The sequence below is a fragment of the Hyperolius riggenbachi genome, chromosome 6, assembly GCF_040937935.1.
Source record: "Hyperolius riggenbachi isolate aHypRig1 chromosome 6, aHypRig1.pri, whole genome shotgun sequence".
NCBI classification, from domain to species: Eukaryota; Metazoa; Chordata; class Amphibia; order Anura; family Hyperoliidae; genus Hyperolius; species Hyperolius riggenbachi.
Genome location: NC_090651.1, coordinates 301444101 through 301463882, shown reverse-complemented (window position 1 = coordinate 301463882; position 19782 = coordinate 301444101). Strand labels below are relative to the sequence as shown.

Sequence of the window (19782 nt, the reverse complement as noted above, 5' to 3'; positions counted from 1 at the left end):
TTGTACCCTCCTGACATAAATATTTAAAAAGTTCAGTCCCTAAGGTAACTATTTATGTATTTTTTTTTATTGTACATTTTTAAATTTTTTTTTAATTACAAAAAAAAAAATTGGGAGTGTGGGAGGTAATGAGTTAATGTTTTGTGTAAAAGTAATTTATTTGTATGGGAAAAATGTTTAGGGTGTAGTTTTACTATTTGGCCACAAGATGGCCACATTAACTTTTTGTTTTAATGCGACCTCCAAGCGTCCTTCCGGAAGCTTGGAGGAAGTACTTGGAGGCTGGGTAAGTGTGTGTTTTTCACAATGATCGCGCTGCCCATCGGAGAGCAGCGGATCATTGCGGGGCTTAGATCAACGAACGGGAATGGATTTTCCGATTCATTGATCTCCGGGCGAGAGCGGGCGGCGGCGTGTTTACTAGCGGCAGGGCGGCGTGTTTACGAGCGGGAGCGCGGACAGCGGCGGGAACGCGGAAAGTACGGATTGCTCCGTCCCTGGGGGTTAAAGGATGGAAAAAGGGATGGAGAAATTCATACGCGTGGGGGTAAAGTGGTTAAATTTGACCACTTGCAAGTCATGGGCTCCAGTACAAATGTTATGCTGCCCTGCCCCCAGGAGAAAATTATGTTATTGATTTTCAACATTATGTTTTATGCCCATCCCATAACCTTCCTCCAAACACCGGCAGCAGTGAGAGATGGCTGGGAATTATGTAGGGTACCATTTATGAAAGAAGACCACTAGGCAAAGTAGATATACTGGAAACCATTCCCACTATAACACCAATGAGCGGCTAATCCAGCCCTTTGGAGCAGGGGCCTACTTGCAGTCACAACCTCTCTAAAACCCCTATTTGTCCATTAGGAATTCCCATCATGGAAACAAACCTTGCTATAGTCTTAATATTGCAACCAATGCTGGAAAACACTGGAACAAAATTGCATTTTATCAGTAGCCATAGCTACCAATTGGATTAAGTGATCCACATATAGTAAAATGACAGTTCTTACAGTGTACGACCCATCCCTAGGGCATAAACTGTACTGTTGCTGTGGAAAGGGCATAAAGGACGAAAGTGTGATGCATAATAAAGGGTCTTCACACGAATAAGATAGTGTAAAGGTTAAGGGCTCTGCCTCTGACACCAGAGACCTGGGTTCAAATCTCGGCTCTGCCTGTTCAGTAAGCCTGCACCTATTCAGTAGGAGATCTCGGGCAAGTCTCCCTAACACTGCTACTGCCTATAGAGCGCTTCCTATTCACTTGCTAGGTTCTCCACTGAGACAGCCTCGAATGGCTGCCTCAGCCAAGTTCCATTTAGGGTGTGTACCTGTGTGCAAGCCCGGATTTACACCACAGGAGACTGTAGGCATAAATGTCCCGGCTCTCAAGATTTCGCCCTCCATGAACCTACAAACACCTGCTAAACTGCACCACAAGTGTCCTGGCTGGCCCAGCTATCACCAACTCCTTTAGTTTCCTTGCCTGTCATAGGTAGCTACGGGCAGGGTTGCTCGGATAACCCTTATCACGATCACAAGCATGACTCCGCCCACTTCCGAACTGACTCGTGATCACGATCATGAGTAAAAAGGGATATCCGACTCGAGTGCAGTTTCGAGTCCAATAACTAGGGATGGTCGGAAATGCCAATTTCCGATTCCGCGGTAAATCCGCATTCCGACATTGCCAAATACCGATTCCGCTTTCCGCTACCAATTTCCGCATTCCAATGCGGAATTTCCGCCGGAAATCGCGGAAATTCCGCCCGACTTTAACATCGATTTTCTCAAAAACTATAAGGTCTTTTTGAAAACTTTTTTTTGCATCTTGTTCAGGAGCCCTGAAAATTTGGTGTTTCTAGGACTTACGGGGGCTTTGCTATTAACCGCTAAAGTCGGCGGATTTTTACTGTAATGTAAATGCAGAAAATAGGCAGATGCGGATTTTCTGCATTTTACATTACAGTAAAAATCCGCCGACTTTAGCAGTTAATAGCAAATCCCCCTTAAGTCCTAGAAACACCAAATTTTCAGGGTTTATTAAGCAGAATCTCCTGAACAAGATGCAAAAAAAAGTTTTCAAAAAGACCTTATAGTTTTTGAGAAAATCGATGTTAAAGTCGGGTGGAATTTCCGCGATTTCCGGCGGAAATTTCCGCGATTTCCGGCGGAAATCCGCCTAACACACTTGCATTACCGATTTCCGCATTCCGATGCGGAAATGCAATTTCCGATCGGAATTTCGGAAATTACATTTCCGTGGAATCCGAATGAGCATCCCTACCAATAACCGCATGTAATCACGAGTCGGTATTCATGATTAAAAACCTACCGACTTGTAGTGGTTAATAGCGTTGCGGCTCTGGAGTGGTTTCCAGGGGGTCCGTACACAATGCGTACGAACTCCCTGGAAACCCCATCATGAAATTCATTTCTCTTTCTTTTGATATATGTAAATTTACACTCCCATTAGGTTTGCTACATTAAATGTCATTTACCGCATTTAAATATATACTTTTTTCCTTTGAAAATTTAAAATCGATTTTCTCAAAAACTATAAGGTCTTTTTGAAAAAAAAAAATTCCCAATATTCCCATAGTTCTTCTTAACATAACCTGCACATTTGGTGTTTCTAGCATGTAAGGGGGCTTTGCTATTAACCGCTAAAGTCGGCGGGTTCTTAATCATGAATACCGACTCGTGATCCTGAGTAACTCGTGATCACACGTTGGGTAACGAGTGCGATCACGAGTGCATTCGTAATCGCCATTCCTGACTGAGAGCCAATCACGGATGCTGATCACGAACTGGTGATTGCAAAAAACAGCTTGTGATCACGAGTTATTAGTGATCACGAGCTCGTGATAAGCACCACTGGTTACGGGTGTCACTTTGGTATTAAGTAGCCAGCAGTGCTGCTCGGATACCATTTTTCACTATCTGGAAATAATTCAGATCCGGATACCCCTCTATCCGATCCGGGTCGGATATCTGGATTAAAAATGTTCCAATCCGAATCCGGGTCGGATATCCGACCCCAGTATCCGGCCAAATTCGGATATCTGGATAGAACAACGGAAGTGACCTGAAAATGGCTAAAAATCCTGTCGAAGGTCTCTCTCTTCGGATTTTAAAACATATCTGTATTGCTATTCAAAGTTCGGATAGTAGAAAGAGTTCAGATTATCTGGGTAGTTTGGATATCCGGAATCCGGATGAGCACCACTGGTAGCCAGAGCTTTCCTCAGTATTAAGTAGCTAGAGGTGCCCCCAAGTATTAGGTAGCAAGAGGTGCCCTCGACTGAAGGGAGATCTGGTCAATGGAATGCCGAGACCTGGGTGAGAAACCTCTCATTTACACTCCACTTGGGACTCTGCGTAGGTAAGGGAGGAGGAAGGCACTTGGGGAGGGGAGTAAGTCACCTTTCCATCATCAGGCCCCTGTAGGCACGTGCACAGTGCCATATGGTAAATCCAGCCCTGTCTATGTGTGTCTGATCAACAAACATACTTGTTGCATACCTTATAAGTAACTCCCATGATAAGATAACAGCCACATAATATGTAAGTTCCCCACAAAGCCTGAAGCATGTAGATAGACGATATTCCCTTTTCCATCTTCCTTCTGCAGCACTGTATCTAAATCCAGCCTGACACATAGGACTTAAAGAGCATTAGCAAAACTAAACCCCTTCCTACCACAATGCTTAATGCAATAAAGATGGCTTATCCTACAGAAGACTCTGAACTCTACAATGCTGCAGCTGTAAATAAAATCTGCTCAGGGGACTGTGGTGATAATTTGTTGTATTCCTTTAACGAGAAAACAGAATTACAACAATCACAGCACTGCCTCTCCCTCATAAGCAAGTCCTTATTTTATTTAGTGTGAAGGTTGGCGCGGCTGGCCAGGCCTGTCAGACATTTATCAGCAACTGACTTTATGTCCAATCACTTGTGCAGTGAGTGAGTGATTTAGATCTGGTTATCCTACGTACTCAAAGGGGAATGTCTTTCTCCTTAGTGCTGTAATTATTGTAACCCAACCGCCTAAAAAAATGTCCTCAGGCGATTGTCATTACAAAATGGGTAATTGATATGGACATGTGATGGAAAGAATGGGTTCTCAAAAGACTCCCATGTTAATGTTATGAGATCACTGAATGCATCATTAACATTTATACGCACATTTTCATTTCAACACGCTGGTTTGGAAGCTGCTGCAAAGCAAGCTCATTGCCTACATCACACAAGGCTGAACTGGTCACCTGAAAAAAAACTTTGGACTTCTTTGGGAAGAGTAGGGAACTTGATTTTTTTTTTTTAGTTTTCTTTTACTTCTAAAGTGCCAACATAATACTTGATAACTGTATTGTTTTAGCCCAGCTAGTTCTTGCTAGAGATGGTCAAAGGTTTTATGCAAAATTAGTTTCATAGCAATAATGTTAGGTTCTGCTGCTGAACACCAGATCATGGAGCCATGTCTTACTTCCACTTCCTGTTTTAGCCAAAACAGGAAACAGAAGTGAGGTATGATCACTTCCATCCAATCAAAGAGTCCTAAATGAATCACTTGATAAAATTATCACACACAGGAGGGTGTCTGTGATCCTTGTAGTGACCTTGTACTCAAGAATACCTAGGTAAACAGAGAGACCAGGAGCCCAATGGTGTAGTATCGTTAATAAATGGGAAGTTGTAAGTATATACAGCTATACTCACAAGGGTGGGTTGCAGATCCCTGCAACCACTGTATGAGCCAGCGAGTAATTAACCATCCCTGCTCAGTTTTCCAGGTCCACCTCTTTAGACTTTTGACACCAGTAATTATTGACTGCTGAATCCACGCTAGTGATGTCAGCTTTGCTGTTGTTACATTGCAAAGCATGGTGGGGGCTGAGTATCTGGAGAGCAGTCAGTGATTGCTTGTGAGCCACTGCCAGATCTCAGTTCAACTCCAATTAAAGACCAGTGTTATGACCAGTGACACAGCAATAGGGGATGCAGAGGTCGCGACCACACCCTTGGATCAGAGGGGTTTGCAGCAAGGAGCCCGCCTTCAACCACTACATTAGCTCTTCACTGGTGCTGTGCTGGTAATCTTCGCCTCAAATGTCACCTCAAACTGGTCCCATCCCCTGATTACACCTGTTATGCTGGGTACACACGATGAGATTTCCCGTTCGATTTGCGGATCGATTCGATTAAATCAAACATGTTCGATTGGATTTCGATCGTTTTTTTCATGATAGGTATGCAAAATCGATGGAAAAAACGATCGGAATCCAATCGAACATGTTTGATTTAATCGAATCGATCCGCAAATCGAACAGGAAATCTCATCGTGTGTACCCAGCATAAGACACTGCAGCTGTCCTTGGCAGGTGTTCATGCTCCATATTAATTGTTATGTACAGAGTACATGAGGGTGCCCAATGTCAACCTCCAGCTGGGGCCCATATCTGGTGCATACGGTGCTGCAACAATTAATAGCACAAAATACTCAGAAAAACAGTTAGACTGGTTAACAGGGACTCCTGCTGGTCACTTATTTTTATGGTCACATATTTCTCTATGTGTGTTCCTCAACAAAGCCATTCAACCCTTCTGTGAGATTTATCTGTTGAATTTTAATTGTTGTATGTGATTAATTACATTTCCTACTGTACAAGATAGGGTACAATTTGCACATGACTATGTATGACTACATGCCATGCTGATTAATTTGGATGTTCTATTGTTCTATGTCCACCATGACCAAACTTACACAGCAGCGATCTACTGTATATGTAATATTAAAGGGATACTGTAGGGGGGTCGGGGGAAAATGAGCTGAACTTAACCGGGGCTTCTAATGGTCCCCGCAGACATCCTGTGTTGGCGCAGCCACTCACCGATGCTCTGGCCCCGCCTCCAGTTCACTCCTGGAATTTCTGACTTTAAAGTCAGAAAACCACTGCGTCTGTACGCCCGTGTCCTCGCTCCCGCTGATGTCCCCAGGAGTGTACTGCGCAGACACAGACCATACTGGGCCTGCGCTGTGCGCTCTTGATGACATCAGCGGGAGCGAGGACACGGCAATGCAGGCGCAGTGGTTTTCAGACTTTAAAGTCTGAAATTCCAGAAGTGAACCGGAAGCGGGGCCAGAGCATCGGTGAGTGGCTGCGTGGGCACAGGATGTCTGCGGGGGACCATTAGAAGCCCCGGGTAAGTTCAACTCATTTTCCCCCGACCCCCCTACAGTATCCCTTTAAATAACTTTGTTAAACAGTCTCTTTCTTCCTGAGTTTACAGCAAAGCTTTACATTATCTAGGTGCAGAGGGTCAAAGAAAGTTGATACTAGTCTAGGATTAATGTTAGGAACTAGATCAATGTATGGTTGGGTTGGGTTGGGTTAGGCTAGAATTACTGATGAGCATTACTGAAAATGAGTTAAAGGTTTCAGGTTATGGTTATGTTAAGTGAAGGTCAGATAGGAGAATACGGTTATATCACAATCTCACCTGGGGCATCGCCTGTTTGTTGCAGCTGAGCTGCAGACAGACAGTGTTGACTTCCCTGCATGCATGCTGCTGCAAAGTGTTGCATGTATTTGCAATGAGTGTTCTATCCATCTGCAATCAGCCTGCAGTCTTTAATCAGAGTAGCCCAGTACTGAGTAATTACCATTCAGCCAGTGGTGTAGCAATAGGGGATGCAGAGGTTGCAACTGCATCGGGGCCCTTGGGCCAGAGAGGCCCACTAAGGGCCATCCTTCATCCATCTTATTAGTAATTAACACCTCTATTTTCATTAAATAGTGGTAATCATTAACAAACTGTTTTACTTACTCTAAATACACCTCTCTGGCACTGCATGTATCCTTGGTATGTTTTGGGGCTCCATATCAATAGAGTTCTTGGGGCCCCATGTAAAACTCGCGCCGGGGCCTCAGGCTCCTTAGTTACGCTACTGCATTTAGCTGTGTTGGAATTTTCATGCCTGCTTTCATTGGTGGATGTTTCATGTCTGCTTTCATTGGTGGATGGCCACATAAATGACTCTTCCTGCTTGACCTCTTTACCTGTCATAGTAATCAGCTTACATCATAGCTGCACTGCTGGGTCTTATGTGATAACTGTTTGTTACCTTGCATTGTACCTTTGTGATCATGTGCTATTCCTGCAGTGGCGAATAGCAGCATTCCTTCCAGCCTTGTCGTGGGTGCCTTGCCATTTCTGCTGATGCAATGGGCAGATGCTCCCTCTACCTTGCTGCATGGACATCACCATAGCTGCTTTTGCTATTGGTGATGCTCCTTCCCATCTTTCTTCCTGAACGTTGCCATCACTGCAATTGTGATTGGCAGTCGCTTCTTCTGATCCTGTCGTATGGACCATACAATAGCTGTTGTTGCTATTGATACCACTCCTTCCTGTCTTGTCCAGCATTGTTATTTCTGTGTAGACATTTATCATCGTTTGGATGTGATTGCATTGGTAAATGTTCCTTCCTGTCTGTCTAATCGTGTTTATTGGGGAGGTTACCAGAAGGTTACCAGTCACTCTGAGCAATCTTCCTCCCTGTTTCTTGTCTAGCTACTCCTGCTGTGTTCTGAGTTGGCTTCTCCACAATGCATCCCACACTACTTTCTGATATCACCCAGCATTACCTGCCTTTGCCTAGTTCTAGTGGTTCTAGTGGTACTCCTGTCTTCCCAGCCTCAACCTCTATACCTTGCTTGCTAAGTCCTGAGGGTAACCATAATCGAGTAGGCGCAACTTGTCTCCCGTTCACGCAAGGGCTTTGCTTTAGGTGAAAAACATGGTGTCAGATTGAGCTATAGAGGCCAAAGGAAGGCAAGATATCTTCCAGGCCTTAGAGGTTAAGCATAGTTTTAAGGAACAAGGTGGGGGTTAGATACAAGGTTAGGTTAGGGATTGTTACACTTTGGAGGAAGGAGAATTACTATTAAGACTAAACCTAGTGTTTTTGAAGGGCTTAACAGTCAGGCTATAAGTAAGGGGTACGCATAGGAGATAGGAGAAGTTAATCTTAGGCATTGGAGAGGGGAGAGAAAAGGCATTGGGACAGGTAAGGGTTATACATAAGAGAACAGAGAAGTTAGGAATAGGCATAATCTAGAGGCTTCCCTCCTCATTGGTAAGTATCACATTTCTTCCACTAGGTTCACCTTGGGTACACTTTAAGGTTAGGAGCAGGAGAGGGTAGAGATTAGGGTAACAGGTAAGGTGTACGGCAGGGGTTATTGTTAAATTATGAGGAAACCATACTGTCCATACAGGTCAGACAAGGGCACACAAATCCAATAAATCAGGTCTGTGATTTAAACCTACTATCCACTTAAATGGAGCCATACTTCCATGTTACATGAGATGCTTCTAGTAAATGCAGGCAGTGCTGGTTTTACACTTTGGAAAACCAACATGCTTTGCAAAGTTGATTGTGGATGAAAGTGGATGAAACATTTATTCAATTAAAAAAAGTTACAGCACAAACGTTTAATGTTAGAAAAACAAAAACACTTTTCAACATTTACCAGAAACTCTGTACTTTTTCTTTATAAAGTTAAATTAGTAATGCTGATGCAATGTATAACTTTATTTGTCAGTCTTTACAAGCCAGCAAACTGTTGGCATCATGGTCATTGGTGCCAGGTATTTATCATGCTGGCCTGGTACTTGGAGTTTAGTTCTGGAAAAATAACTCATCAGGATAATATTTCAAAGGCATCAGAAGACTAGACAGTATAAATTTCATCTGCTTATCACCTATCACTCATACACTGGTATTAATATACTATGAATGTTTGATGTAGGATTATATATACTGTATAACCGACTCTTCTCACTGTTCTGTATCAGCCTCCAGATTCTAACTGAAAATGATTTCTTGTCATCTGAACCCACAGTGCATCTCAATAGATTAAATCTGATGATGATGATCACAGATCACTTTAAGGCAAGCGTTATTCTTTTTATGATTTGCTGGATTAATTAAAAAACTATCTGTCTATAATTCAATAAGAGGATCAAGACACATGGGAGCTGCCATTGCTGGCTGGTTTTTAAAGGTTAAAGCTATGGGGGTGACATGATCAGCTTTGCCTCTCTATTGAGTCAGTCACTGACTGGGAACAAGCAAGAAGATCAGGTGTTCCACGGCATTATTTTGAGGGTTTTTTTAGTTAATGACTAGGTGATGAAGTAAAGATAGCTGCAGTACCCCCAGAGTTTGCACCTTCAAGACAAGTCAACAGTAGCTATGGTTGCTTTGGTTTAAGGGTTAATAGAGTAAAAGAGAACCCCAATGTAATCTCCCAGAATAATATTTGCTGCTTTTCGCCAATCTCCATACCTCTGTTCACCCCTAGGGGTGATAAAAAAAAATGTACTTTCTGAATCCAAAATGGTTGCGACCCCAGATGTACTTCCGGCCATGGCACGTCCATGAGACTTCACAAGTTCATGGGAGGACCTGAGCTCCAGGCATGCTCAGTTTGTTCTCTTGTGCACTTATCTAAAACCCTTCCAAATCAGGAACTCCAGAGGAGGGAGCAGATAAGCTGCCACTCAAACCTTCTCCCACTAGGATTGTTATACTCACGTGGCTCTGCTCCGTCCTCGGCGTCTTCCGTGTGCGGTCCTGTCCCTGCACTGGTGTCCTCTGGTCTCTGCGCACGCATGCGTTGCCGGCCGTGGTTTAGCGATGGCGGCTGGGGGCGCGCATACGTTCATACGGAATGGCGTCAGACCTCGTGTACGCATGCGTGGTGTTCGAGATTACGCGCCAAAGTGCAGCCCTGCCTCTATAAAAGGCCTGCTTTCCCAGCAGCCAGTGCTGTTTTTCTGACAGATAGTGTGTGGTTCGCCTGCTAGCCCTCGAGCTCTGGCCAGCCTTCTTACTTGTTTGATCTGCCGTTGTGACCCGGATTGCCTGACTACTCTTTATCTTCTGCCCCTGGTTTGACCCTCTGCCTGATACTTGACTACGCCTGTGCCGACCACTGCCTGAATCTCGACTACGCCTGCTTGCCGCCTGCTCCAACCACTGCCTGAATCTCGACTACGCCTGCCTGCCGCCTGCCCCGACCACTGTTTGGAACTTGACTACGCTTATTGGATACTCTACACTGAGGTGTCACTGTTTTCTCGACCACCAGCTGAGATTATCCCAGTAGTGACCTGGTGCACACTAGGCGGCTAAGTCCAGCCTTCCCTTCGGGGTTTGTTAGTAAAAACCCGTGGATGCTTAGACCCCACTACTGGGTAACATCTGCTCCTGCGGTGGAAGTGTCAACAGCGGCCGAAGACATAACAAGGATGAAGAGAGGACGGTAGTATGGATGGCAGAAGGAAGTGTGGTCATGCTTTAGAGAGCACTGTAAGGGAGCATGGCAGTTGGCTTACCAAAATACGGAGCAGCGTAAGGGCCTGTTTCCACTACATGCGGATTCTGGATGCAGAAAAACTGACTCCAATTAATCTTAGGCCCTGTTTCCATTAAACGCGAATTTCAGATTTCCCACCAGATTCTCACTAGGCTGCCATTCGGTTCGTATGTGGGAAAAAAATGGAGAGCATGTAGCAAAAAATTAGCAGCAAGCATGTGAATCCCAATTGCCATGCTGGCATTGTTATTGGGATTCGGATGCATTCTCGCATCATCACAAGCCCTTCTGCAGCCTTCACACTTATCTCTGCGATCTTAAGCCACATTTTCTTTGTTTTTGCGATTCTGAGTTTTTTGACTTTTCAAATGTGATTCTTTTTTTTCAAGGGTGTTTTTGATGCAATTTTTCAGAACCTGATTTTCCTGTGCATATCAATAACGTTAATTTACATGCCAATGTACTCATTAAAGAGGAACTTCAGCCTAAACAAACATACTGTCATTAACTTACATTAGTTATGTTAATTAAGATAGATAGGTAATATAATCTCTTACCCACTCTGTTTTAAAAGAACAGGCAAATGTTTGTGATTTCATGAGGGCAGCCATCTTTTTGGTTGAAAGGAGGTGACGGGGAGCATGAGACACAGTTCCAACTGTCCTGTGTCCTGATCACCCCTCCAAGCTGCTAGGCAACGAGAACAACAACATCAGAAACCCCATCATGCTTTGCACAGCATCAGGGGAAAAAGGCCCGGGCAGATTTCTTTGATGGGGTGGAGCTTAGCTTCTAAGCTGCTAAAAATTAGGCTTGGGTATGAAAAACAAAGTTCTGATGCTGTGAAACTGTTAAAGAAACACCTTTTTTTTCTCCCCTGATGACGCAAGACTGCGAAACCGGTCGGGAAGGTAACAGGCGGCACCATTGTCTATTGATCTACGATTGACCATTACATGCGCGCTAATCTTCCGGGGTTCCCTGTTTATGGGCCCCGTATGTGAGTTATCGTTTTTATATCTACTGCCTTTTAAAGAAATTTTATCTAAATAAACGGGTTACGCTTAGATATTGCCGTTTTTGTTTTCCTATATAAATTCCTGAAACTTTACCTCCATACGGATGTCCACTGGATCTTCACGACGTCTGATGTCCCCTGGACGTTATCTGTGACCTGAGCCATTTTACAACCTTATAATGTGGGTTGTTGGGAGCTGGTAAGCCTTTTCTAGTTTTGATGTTTGGCGGATATCTACCTCTGAGCATTTGATATATTGTGGTGAAGAATTTACCATTCCCTACATATAATGACTTTCTAAACCTGCGCTGACCTTTGATGTATGCCTGACTTCTGAACTTTTGGACATTGTTCTTCTCAGCGGCGGTTCCATTGTCCCTTGGCGCCGATATATTTGCTACTATATAATATAATCTCTTACCCACTCTGTTTTAAAAGAACAGGCAAATGTTTGTGATTTCACGAGGGCAGCCATCTTTTTGGTTGAAAGTAGGTGATGGGGAGCATGAGACACAGTTCCAACTGTCCTGTGTCCTGATCACCCCTCCAAGCTGCTAGGCAACGAGAACAACAACATGAGAAACCCCATCATGCTTTGCACAGCATCAGGGGAAAAAGGCCCGGGCAGATTTCTTTGATGGGGTGGAGCTTAGCTTCTAAGCTGCTAAAAATTAGGCTTGGGTATGAAAAACAAAGTTCTGATGCTGTGAAACTGTTAAAGAAACATCAAGCCTTTTCAGTGCTGCTGAATAGATTTTTAGTCTGGAGGTTCACTTTTACAATTTTTACGTGATAGCGGTCCTTTAATAAATCAGACCAACTGCAGCTTATTTACAAAGATGGAGAACAGTGGGGAACATGAAAGATCATGTGATCCTGCAAGGTGGGACTGCAACAGCACAAACTCTGTGTGACTAACCTTTCAGTCATTCTTCCTTCGGTCTGATATGACCCAATTGTAAACTGCAAACTTTTTGTCACCTACTAGGAGAGATTTAAAAAAAAAATCCAACCCAGGTTTGCTGATTCACTTTTATTATCTTGTGTTCTCCTCTGACCTCCATCCCATTCGCACTCAGGCGCCTGGCGCCAGCGATCAGCAAAGCGCTGCTGCACATGCGCTGCACAAGTAATCCTATGGGATTACTCTCACTGCAGTGATTGCGGCACGTCTGCAATTATGACCGATCACAAACGCGCTACATGCAGCATTTACCTGGCGATTGTGTCGTGATTCTCATTCACTGGAATCAATAAACACAATTCGCAAAAAACGCAATATAGCTCAACGCAAAGCTAGGTGATTGCGAGCACGATTTTGCATTCCCGGGTGTGAATGGGGCCTAAAGGTGCATTTTTTAGTGATTGATTGAATTTTCAATAAGATCGTTCAGATTAAAAGAAAAGATTGTATTCAATCCGATCTCATCATTAAAAAATCGATCATGTCAATAACATGATGGTAAAAGATCTATTGGGTCCACCAGCTTCTCTATTTTCATACAACACATACTTAATGGTCTGATTAAAAATATGATTGTCCACTAAAGAATCTACTGTTAGTGGACACCTTTAGTAAACCAACCTCCTCTTTCACTCGTAGAGTAACAGTCTGCAGTCTATGTCTTGTAAATACATGTATGAATGGATAAGTGTATAAATGAATGAATGAATACACAAAGTATTTGTTTATAAATGGATCTATAAAAGTAGAGAAAAAAATTGTCTATCTCCATTTTTTAAAGTAGATCACTGTCAATGGTGTAACTATAATTCATTCGACCCCCCGGCAAAACTTTGATGAGCCCCCCCAATGGTCACACCCCTTCCCTTGCCTCCCTTTGGTGCTCTTCATGGCCTTGGGGCCCATCTCACAAGGGTCATAAAACAAGAGTGGCCACCATGATCTTCACACCCATAACAAGTGTAGCCACAAAAAACACGGGTCTGAAGTATAGAGGAAGGGAAGGTCAGTAGTCGGGCCCCACACAGCTCTGGGCCCCGCCGCAGGTGTTGCTCTCCTCTAGTTACCCCCCTAGATCACTTGTTTTGGGTTGATTTCACCACACATTTAAAAGAGGACAGTCTTTGTTTTCAGTGGATTTCTAACAGAGAAAACTAGGCTGGAAAAAATAGAGAAAAAAGTACTGTCCTGAAGAGAATAATAAAAAAGTACCGTACTATAAATCCCTACAGTGGGGTGGAGAAGGGCCATAATCCTCTAAAAGCGAACAAAAGAAGCTCCTCTGCAATGTATTGAAAATGAAAAGAAGTGGTGAACAAGTAGCGTAAAACTGAAGACTAGTTATGAGCAACTATTGTCAAAAGTAGTCGTCATAAAATGTGAGCTCATCCCTACTGAAGAACAGGTGCCCCATTGATTTTGCACTGAAGTGACCACAAATTAAAGATAAATGCCAAAAGTTGAGAACCAAGTTTGGAGAATATTTCCCTTTTCTCTTTTAACCCCCTAAACTGGAGTTCTCTACTTTTGAAGTGGCGAAAACAGATTAACACTTTCTTTTTTTGGTGAACAGAACCGTTCAACTTTTAATTACTAAAAAGACATTTTTTGAATTTGTGAACAGTGAATGAAAAATAAAAAGCAGATAAAAAAGTGAGAAAAATATGATATCTACACCTTTTGGACATTTTTATAAATATGGTGAACAAAACTATGGTGGCATTTATTGCCAGAAAGTTGGAAAATTACCTATTTCAAGCTCCCTAAATAGACCAGTTTTATCTTATGTTCTTACCCATATTTATCTTTTATTTAATAAATTAATAAAAAAGTGTGATGCAGTACAACAACTGGACTGGTTTATTTTCATCTTTCCCACACTGGCATATTTTGCAAAGTTTATCAGTAAACCTGCATATCCCAGGTAGAGACAAGAAGGTTTCCAACAATTACCTACACAGAAAAAAAAGCACCAGACTTCTATTTAATTCCTTAGCAAGGTATTTCCTATTATGATACTACCATTAACAGTACAGTCATTCTTTATGAATAAAATTGTGTAGTCATCAAGTGGACATTATGCTGATGTGTCCTACTGTACAAGCTATTGTATGCAGGATTTGTAATCATATGGCTTTCTTAAATGAAATACAAAGGTGAAAATAATCTGATGAGATAAACAATTGTATCTACCCTCCTTCCCTTAAAAATGACTATTTTCCAGATATGCCACAGTTTAATTTTTTTTTTAAATCTACTTTCTAAGCTTTTACTGTTTTATTGTCTCTGCTCAATGACACATTCATTGAAGTATGCTAGAGCTAAAATCTATGAAATCTTGACTCCTTTTATCTCATTCCTGCTCTCGGAAGCCATTTTCTGCCAGTAAAGAGTTTTATGGCAGTAATTCCTTGGTGAGGGTTACTCTATAGTCCGACCCGATCCTGACCTGGAGTGGACAAAAGCTGTCACTTGCATACCTGAATTTTAACTCTTTCAGGCAGAGAAATTAAAAAAAGAACACAACATAGTTATTTGTGTGCTTGGAACTGTACATACACATGTCTATCTCATCATGTCACATATTACCTTGTTTATCAGTTATGGAGGAACATAGACAAGAAAAACGTATCTGTCCAAAAATGTTTTTTTTAAAAAGTCTTGTTCTAAAGACTGATTGGTCTAATGATACTATCAAAAAAAATGTCCATAAACATTTGGGCCAACGTTCTTAGACAAACAATAAATTTCATGCTGAACCTTTCCCTAAAAGTATGATCTAATATTAATTAGTAACCTAATGGAAGTCACATACAGAATTGAATTCCTTTCAGATTCCTTAGATCAAATTTAGGAATAATTTCATCAGATACGACACACGCAGCTTTTATATTTAAGATCATTTCACATTTGAAAAGATTTATAAAATGTATGTATTTATTTTTGTTACATTGAAAATCCCATCAAAATGAATGCAATTTTTTCATCTGGCTTCATGAATTTCTTTTTCTCTGTATCACTTATAGCTCAAAACTCCAAAAGTAACAATATGTAATCAATAATGTATGCATTTAAACAATTCCAATCTATTTTCCTAGATCCTATTGGGTCATCATGGGTAAAATCAGATCACTGAACAAACAGATCACTGTTTATGTAGACGCCATATTCCGGATGCTACAGTGGTAAATATTAATTTGCCAACCATGCAAAAAAAATAAAATAAAATCACTCTCATTATGTACATCACATTAGTTTTAAGATAGCTGTTGCAAAAATTATTTGCAAAAGGAGGTTGATTTCCAAAAATCAAGCAATGGTGCATTTTAACAAAAAAAATATTTTTTAATTAATCACTGCTCCACAGCCCTGAAATGGAGAGGAGGAAGGAGGAAGAGGTAAATGCTGTTTGCTTCATTTATAAAATAAGGGGAATTTTCCCATACTAAATATAGCTCTGCAGAATAAATCTCACTGTAAAGATCTTTTAACAGCTGCCCCAAAAAGTAGAAATTGTGCAATGATTTTGTCATTCTAGACATAGAAATATCATGGTATCCTTTTCCTTTGCTGCAGTAATAAGATGCGGTGGAAGAAACTTCTCTGCCATCCACAGAGCAGAAACTCATCTCATGAAATGAAATATTAATTCATGACTAAATACATCTCACACATTGCTCATCTGCATCCTGGAATAAAATGTCCTTTGCTGAAGACTGATTCTTCATTCAGACAGTAGTGGATACATGAGAAAAAGTCCTACCAGGTTTGGCTGGTTCTGGCATGCTGAGGTCACCGTCCTCTCAGGTCCAGGGACAAACTTCCTCTTCAGGCTCTGTTAGTCTCTTTAAAGACAGTCTCTCCTCTCCTGGGGGACGTTGATAAATGACACCTGACCCTCAGAGCTGCTTGCCAAATTCCTAAGTCCTTCTATATACTTCCCTAAAACTCTTGATGGAGGGGATTTGAGCCCGTGCCTTAATAGTATCATGCGGTGGAGGGGACTAGGTCTGACATTGTTCAGGAGAATTCTGAGTCCATAGCCAGAATAGAAGGACCAGCTGCAGCCACAAGGACAAGAGAATCAAAAATGGGAGGGGGATGCGAAGCACAGCTGCCTATTGAACTGTGATCGCTATAAAACCCAAACATCTCTCAAGCTTCAAGCTGTTCTCCAGCTCTTCTTACCATTGACTGTCTTCTATTATGTTTCAGTAAATACATTCAGCTGAGCTAACTTAGGCAGTTAGAAGGATGATTATCCTTGAGCATACACAGGTAATTGGAACAGGGGCAACAGTTCCCATGTTGTTTCCCCTCTCATTGGCAAGAACCAACAGAAAAACACTGATCTGGGCTAACAGTTACTAGAACCCACCAGCATCAGTTAACAGTAGGAACAGGAAAAGCCTGAGGATCTTGAGAGAAATATGGGCAAATAGAGTACTGAAGCCATATATAGGTGAGATCCCCCCTTCCCCCCCAAAAAAATAAAGAAAACACGCGCAGATCAGCCCTTTATTATACTTATACATTAATCAGATGATTTACTAAGGTTCTCCAAGACTGGAATAGAGAAGAGAACCTAAATAATCTAGCAGACATGGGCTGGATTTAGAAGGTGGCAAAAGCTTGCAACCAACAGTTTCCTTAAAATAATCCATCATAGCAATGACTGCTAAAATATTAGCAAAATAGTGATCTTTTAGATATGGGCAGCGCTAAACTGGGGTAATCTGGGTCACAGCCTTCCCCCAGGAATCACCGTTCCCCCCTGAGTGCGTTGCTGCCCCCCGGCTTAGTAACATACATTTAACTGTTTCCAGGCTCCAGCAGCATATAATGAACAGGATAGGGTCTGTTAAAACTCTCCATGTCAGAGTCTATATAGGTGAAAAGTTAACCATGGGTCTTGTCTATTTGCCATAAATGCCTCACAATCCTTGCAATATCCTTTGTAATTAATGTATCTCTCTACCTCCTTTTGATTGTATGTTCTAACATGGCCAGTCAACAGGAAGAGTCTGAAGAAGGCTTACAAGCTGAAAACTTACTGTATACTTTTAAATTAGCCAATACATGGTATTCCTCTTTGTAAAATACAAGTTCTAATTTCCAACCATGCTTAGCTACTAAGATGAGGAATTACACACACATATGCAATTAACTTTTTCTCCCGAGTTTTCACCTAGGTAATATTTTCACACCTCGTCAATAAAGTGCTTTTTAAACCATCAGAAAGTGAAAAAAATACTCAAAAACATTTGATGGTACATTTTCCTCTACTTGGTGGTACTTTTTAAATTGCAAAGTGCTGAAAAGGTATTTTTAAAAAAAGTTGAAAAATTATCTCCATCGGGAAAACTCAGGTGAAAAAGTGCTTCTTCCCCCTCCCCTTGCTTGTAAAATCATGAGACACAGGCTGGGGGCTGGAATGATTTGTCTGTGATCTGTCCACACAGGAGCAGTTTGCTTGCAAGTAAGGATTAAAGAGGACTTCCAGTGAAAATAATGTAATAAAAAAAGTGCTTCATTTTTACAATAATTATGTATAAATGATTTAGTCAGTGTTTGCCCATTGTAAAATCTTTTAAATCCCTGATTCAGATTCTGACATTTATTGCATGGTGACATTTTTACTGTGATGTAGCTGCTGCATTTTTTGGCATTTGAATACAGCTGTAAACAGCTATTTCCTACAATGCAACAAGGTTCAAAGACAGGAAACTGCCAGGAGTACCACGGTCCTCAGGGTTTCTTGTGGGAGGGGTTTCACCACAGTATCAGTCATACAGCGCCCTCTGATGGTCTGTTTGTGAAAAGGAATAGATTTCTCATGTAAAAGGGGGTATCAGCCACTGATTGGGATAAAGTTCAATTCTTGGTCGGAGTTTCTCTTTAAAGCATGCCAGCAAACTGCTAACCTAACCTTCCCTTTCTCCTATACAGGGGACTATACTTCAGATCAAGGCCCATATGCAATTAAATTTTTCTCCTGCGTTTCTCCTAGGTGATATTCTTAAACTTGTCAATAAAATGCCCCCAGAAAGAAAGAAAATGCTCAAAATAATTTTGATAGTACTTTTTCATCTACTTTTCTGTACTCTTTCATTTGAAAAGTGTAGGGAATTATTTGAAATAGAAGTTGAAAAATTATCTCCTAGGAGAAAAAAGTTAATTGGATAGTTGTTTTTGTGGCTACACTTGTTATGGGTGAGAAGATCATGATCTTCACACTTGTTTTATGACCCTTGTTAGTTAAACCCCAAGGCTGTGAAGGGGAGGCAAGGGAAAGCGTGTGAACATGGTGGCTCCAATCAAAGTTTTGCTGGGGGGCTCTATGAATTGTAGTTAGCCACTGCAAAAAATCTCAAGCTCGCCATACAAACATTGATTTTGATCACCCAAATGGGCCCCGCCAGCAGGCCATCGTGCCCCCTTTGTGACCACAATAAAAATTTAAGCTGGAGCTGCTTCTGCTTCCAGATGTCTTCACGTTATCACATAGTGAGAAATGTATCCTGGCCAAGTACAGATTTAGTGCTACGGCTTTATCCAGTTCCTAATCAGTAGAGTATTGGTAATGTTATTACCGATACTTTATTTTGAGTGTGTAACACTATTTTTGCCAATGCTATCTCATTCTTGGCGTTACCTCCTAACAAATGTTAGTTATTAACAAGAAGCCCTTCCTGACACCCAAGCTTAACATTTCCATAATGAGGGGACGTGGCCACCGCTTGAGCAGGACGGGTGGTGGATAGTTGCTGAGCTACGCCGACAACCCTTCCAAACCAGCTCATATCAATGCCTTCACCGCTACTTTCAGCCTCTGAAACGGAGGAGATGTCCCTGAAGACTGACCCCAGCAAAAAGAGGAAGAAGCGCGGCCAAAAACTTCAGAAACTCACCGACTACTTTACAGAGAAGGCCTCGCGCGCTTCTTCCTCCTCCAAAGATGGCGCCCGCTCTCAGCATCAACAAGCCATGGGATGCCCGCAGGCTTCACAATCAGCCGTGGTATGCAGTCCCTGCACCTCGAACCAACCAGCAGACTGCTCCTCCTCATCCCCAGACAGATCCCCATCCACCAGGAGCCCGGTAAAGACGAAACCCTGCACTTCGCCTCCAGCAGATGCTAATGAGGTAGGCTCTCTCACACAGCCCTCCGCTGTTCATTCCCTCGCAGCCGACATAGAGTCTTTTCCTGCCTCTGATCACCCGGCCACTCAACACTACATAAAAGAGATACTTTTAAATCAGCCCTCCTGCTGGACATTTCTAATGCTAATAAAGCGCTCCAACATGATATTGATGATTTAGGGGGGAGAATGGACACTGCTGAGCAGAGACTGCCTCTGCTCACTGAAAAGCACAATAAGCTGATTGATGTTTCCAACGCCC

At 42.2% G+C, this 19782-nt stretch overlaps 1 protein-coding gene across 9 annotated transcripts in view; it reads right to left on the bottom strand.

The window, feature by feature from the left end:
* LOC137521656 (myosin-binding protein C, fast-type-like) overlaps positions 1 to 16422 on the bottom strand; it is a 193251-nt gene extending 176829 nt beyond the window's left edge. For 5 of the 9 annotated variants that reach the window (XM_068241196.1, XM_068241201.1, XM_068241199.1 and 2 more), the window contains exon 1: positions 16142 to 16422. Coding sequence is in view for 3 of the 9 variants with exons in the window: in XM_068241202.1 (XP_068097303.1) it covers positions 16142 to 16163 (22 nt within the window). In the remaining 6 variants the exon portion in view is untranslated. The remainder of the gene's footprint in view (positions 1 to 16141) is intronic. The other 4 variants (XM_068241203.1, XM_068241204.1, XM_068241200.1 and 1 more) reach the window with 1 other exon arrangement.
* Positions 16423 to 19782: the final 3360 nt, after the last annotated feature.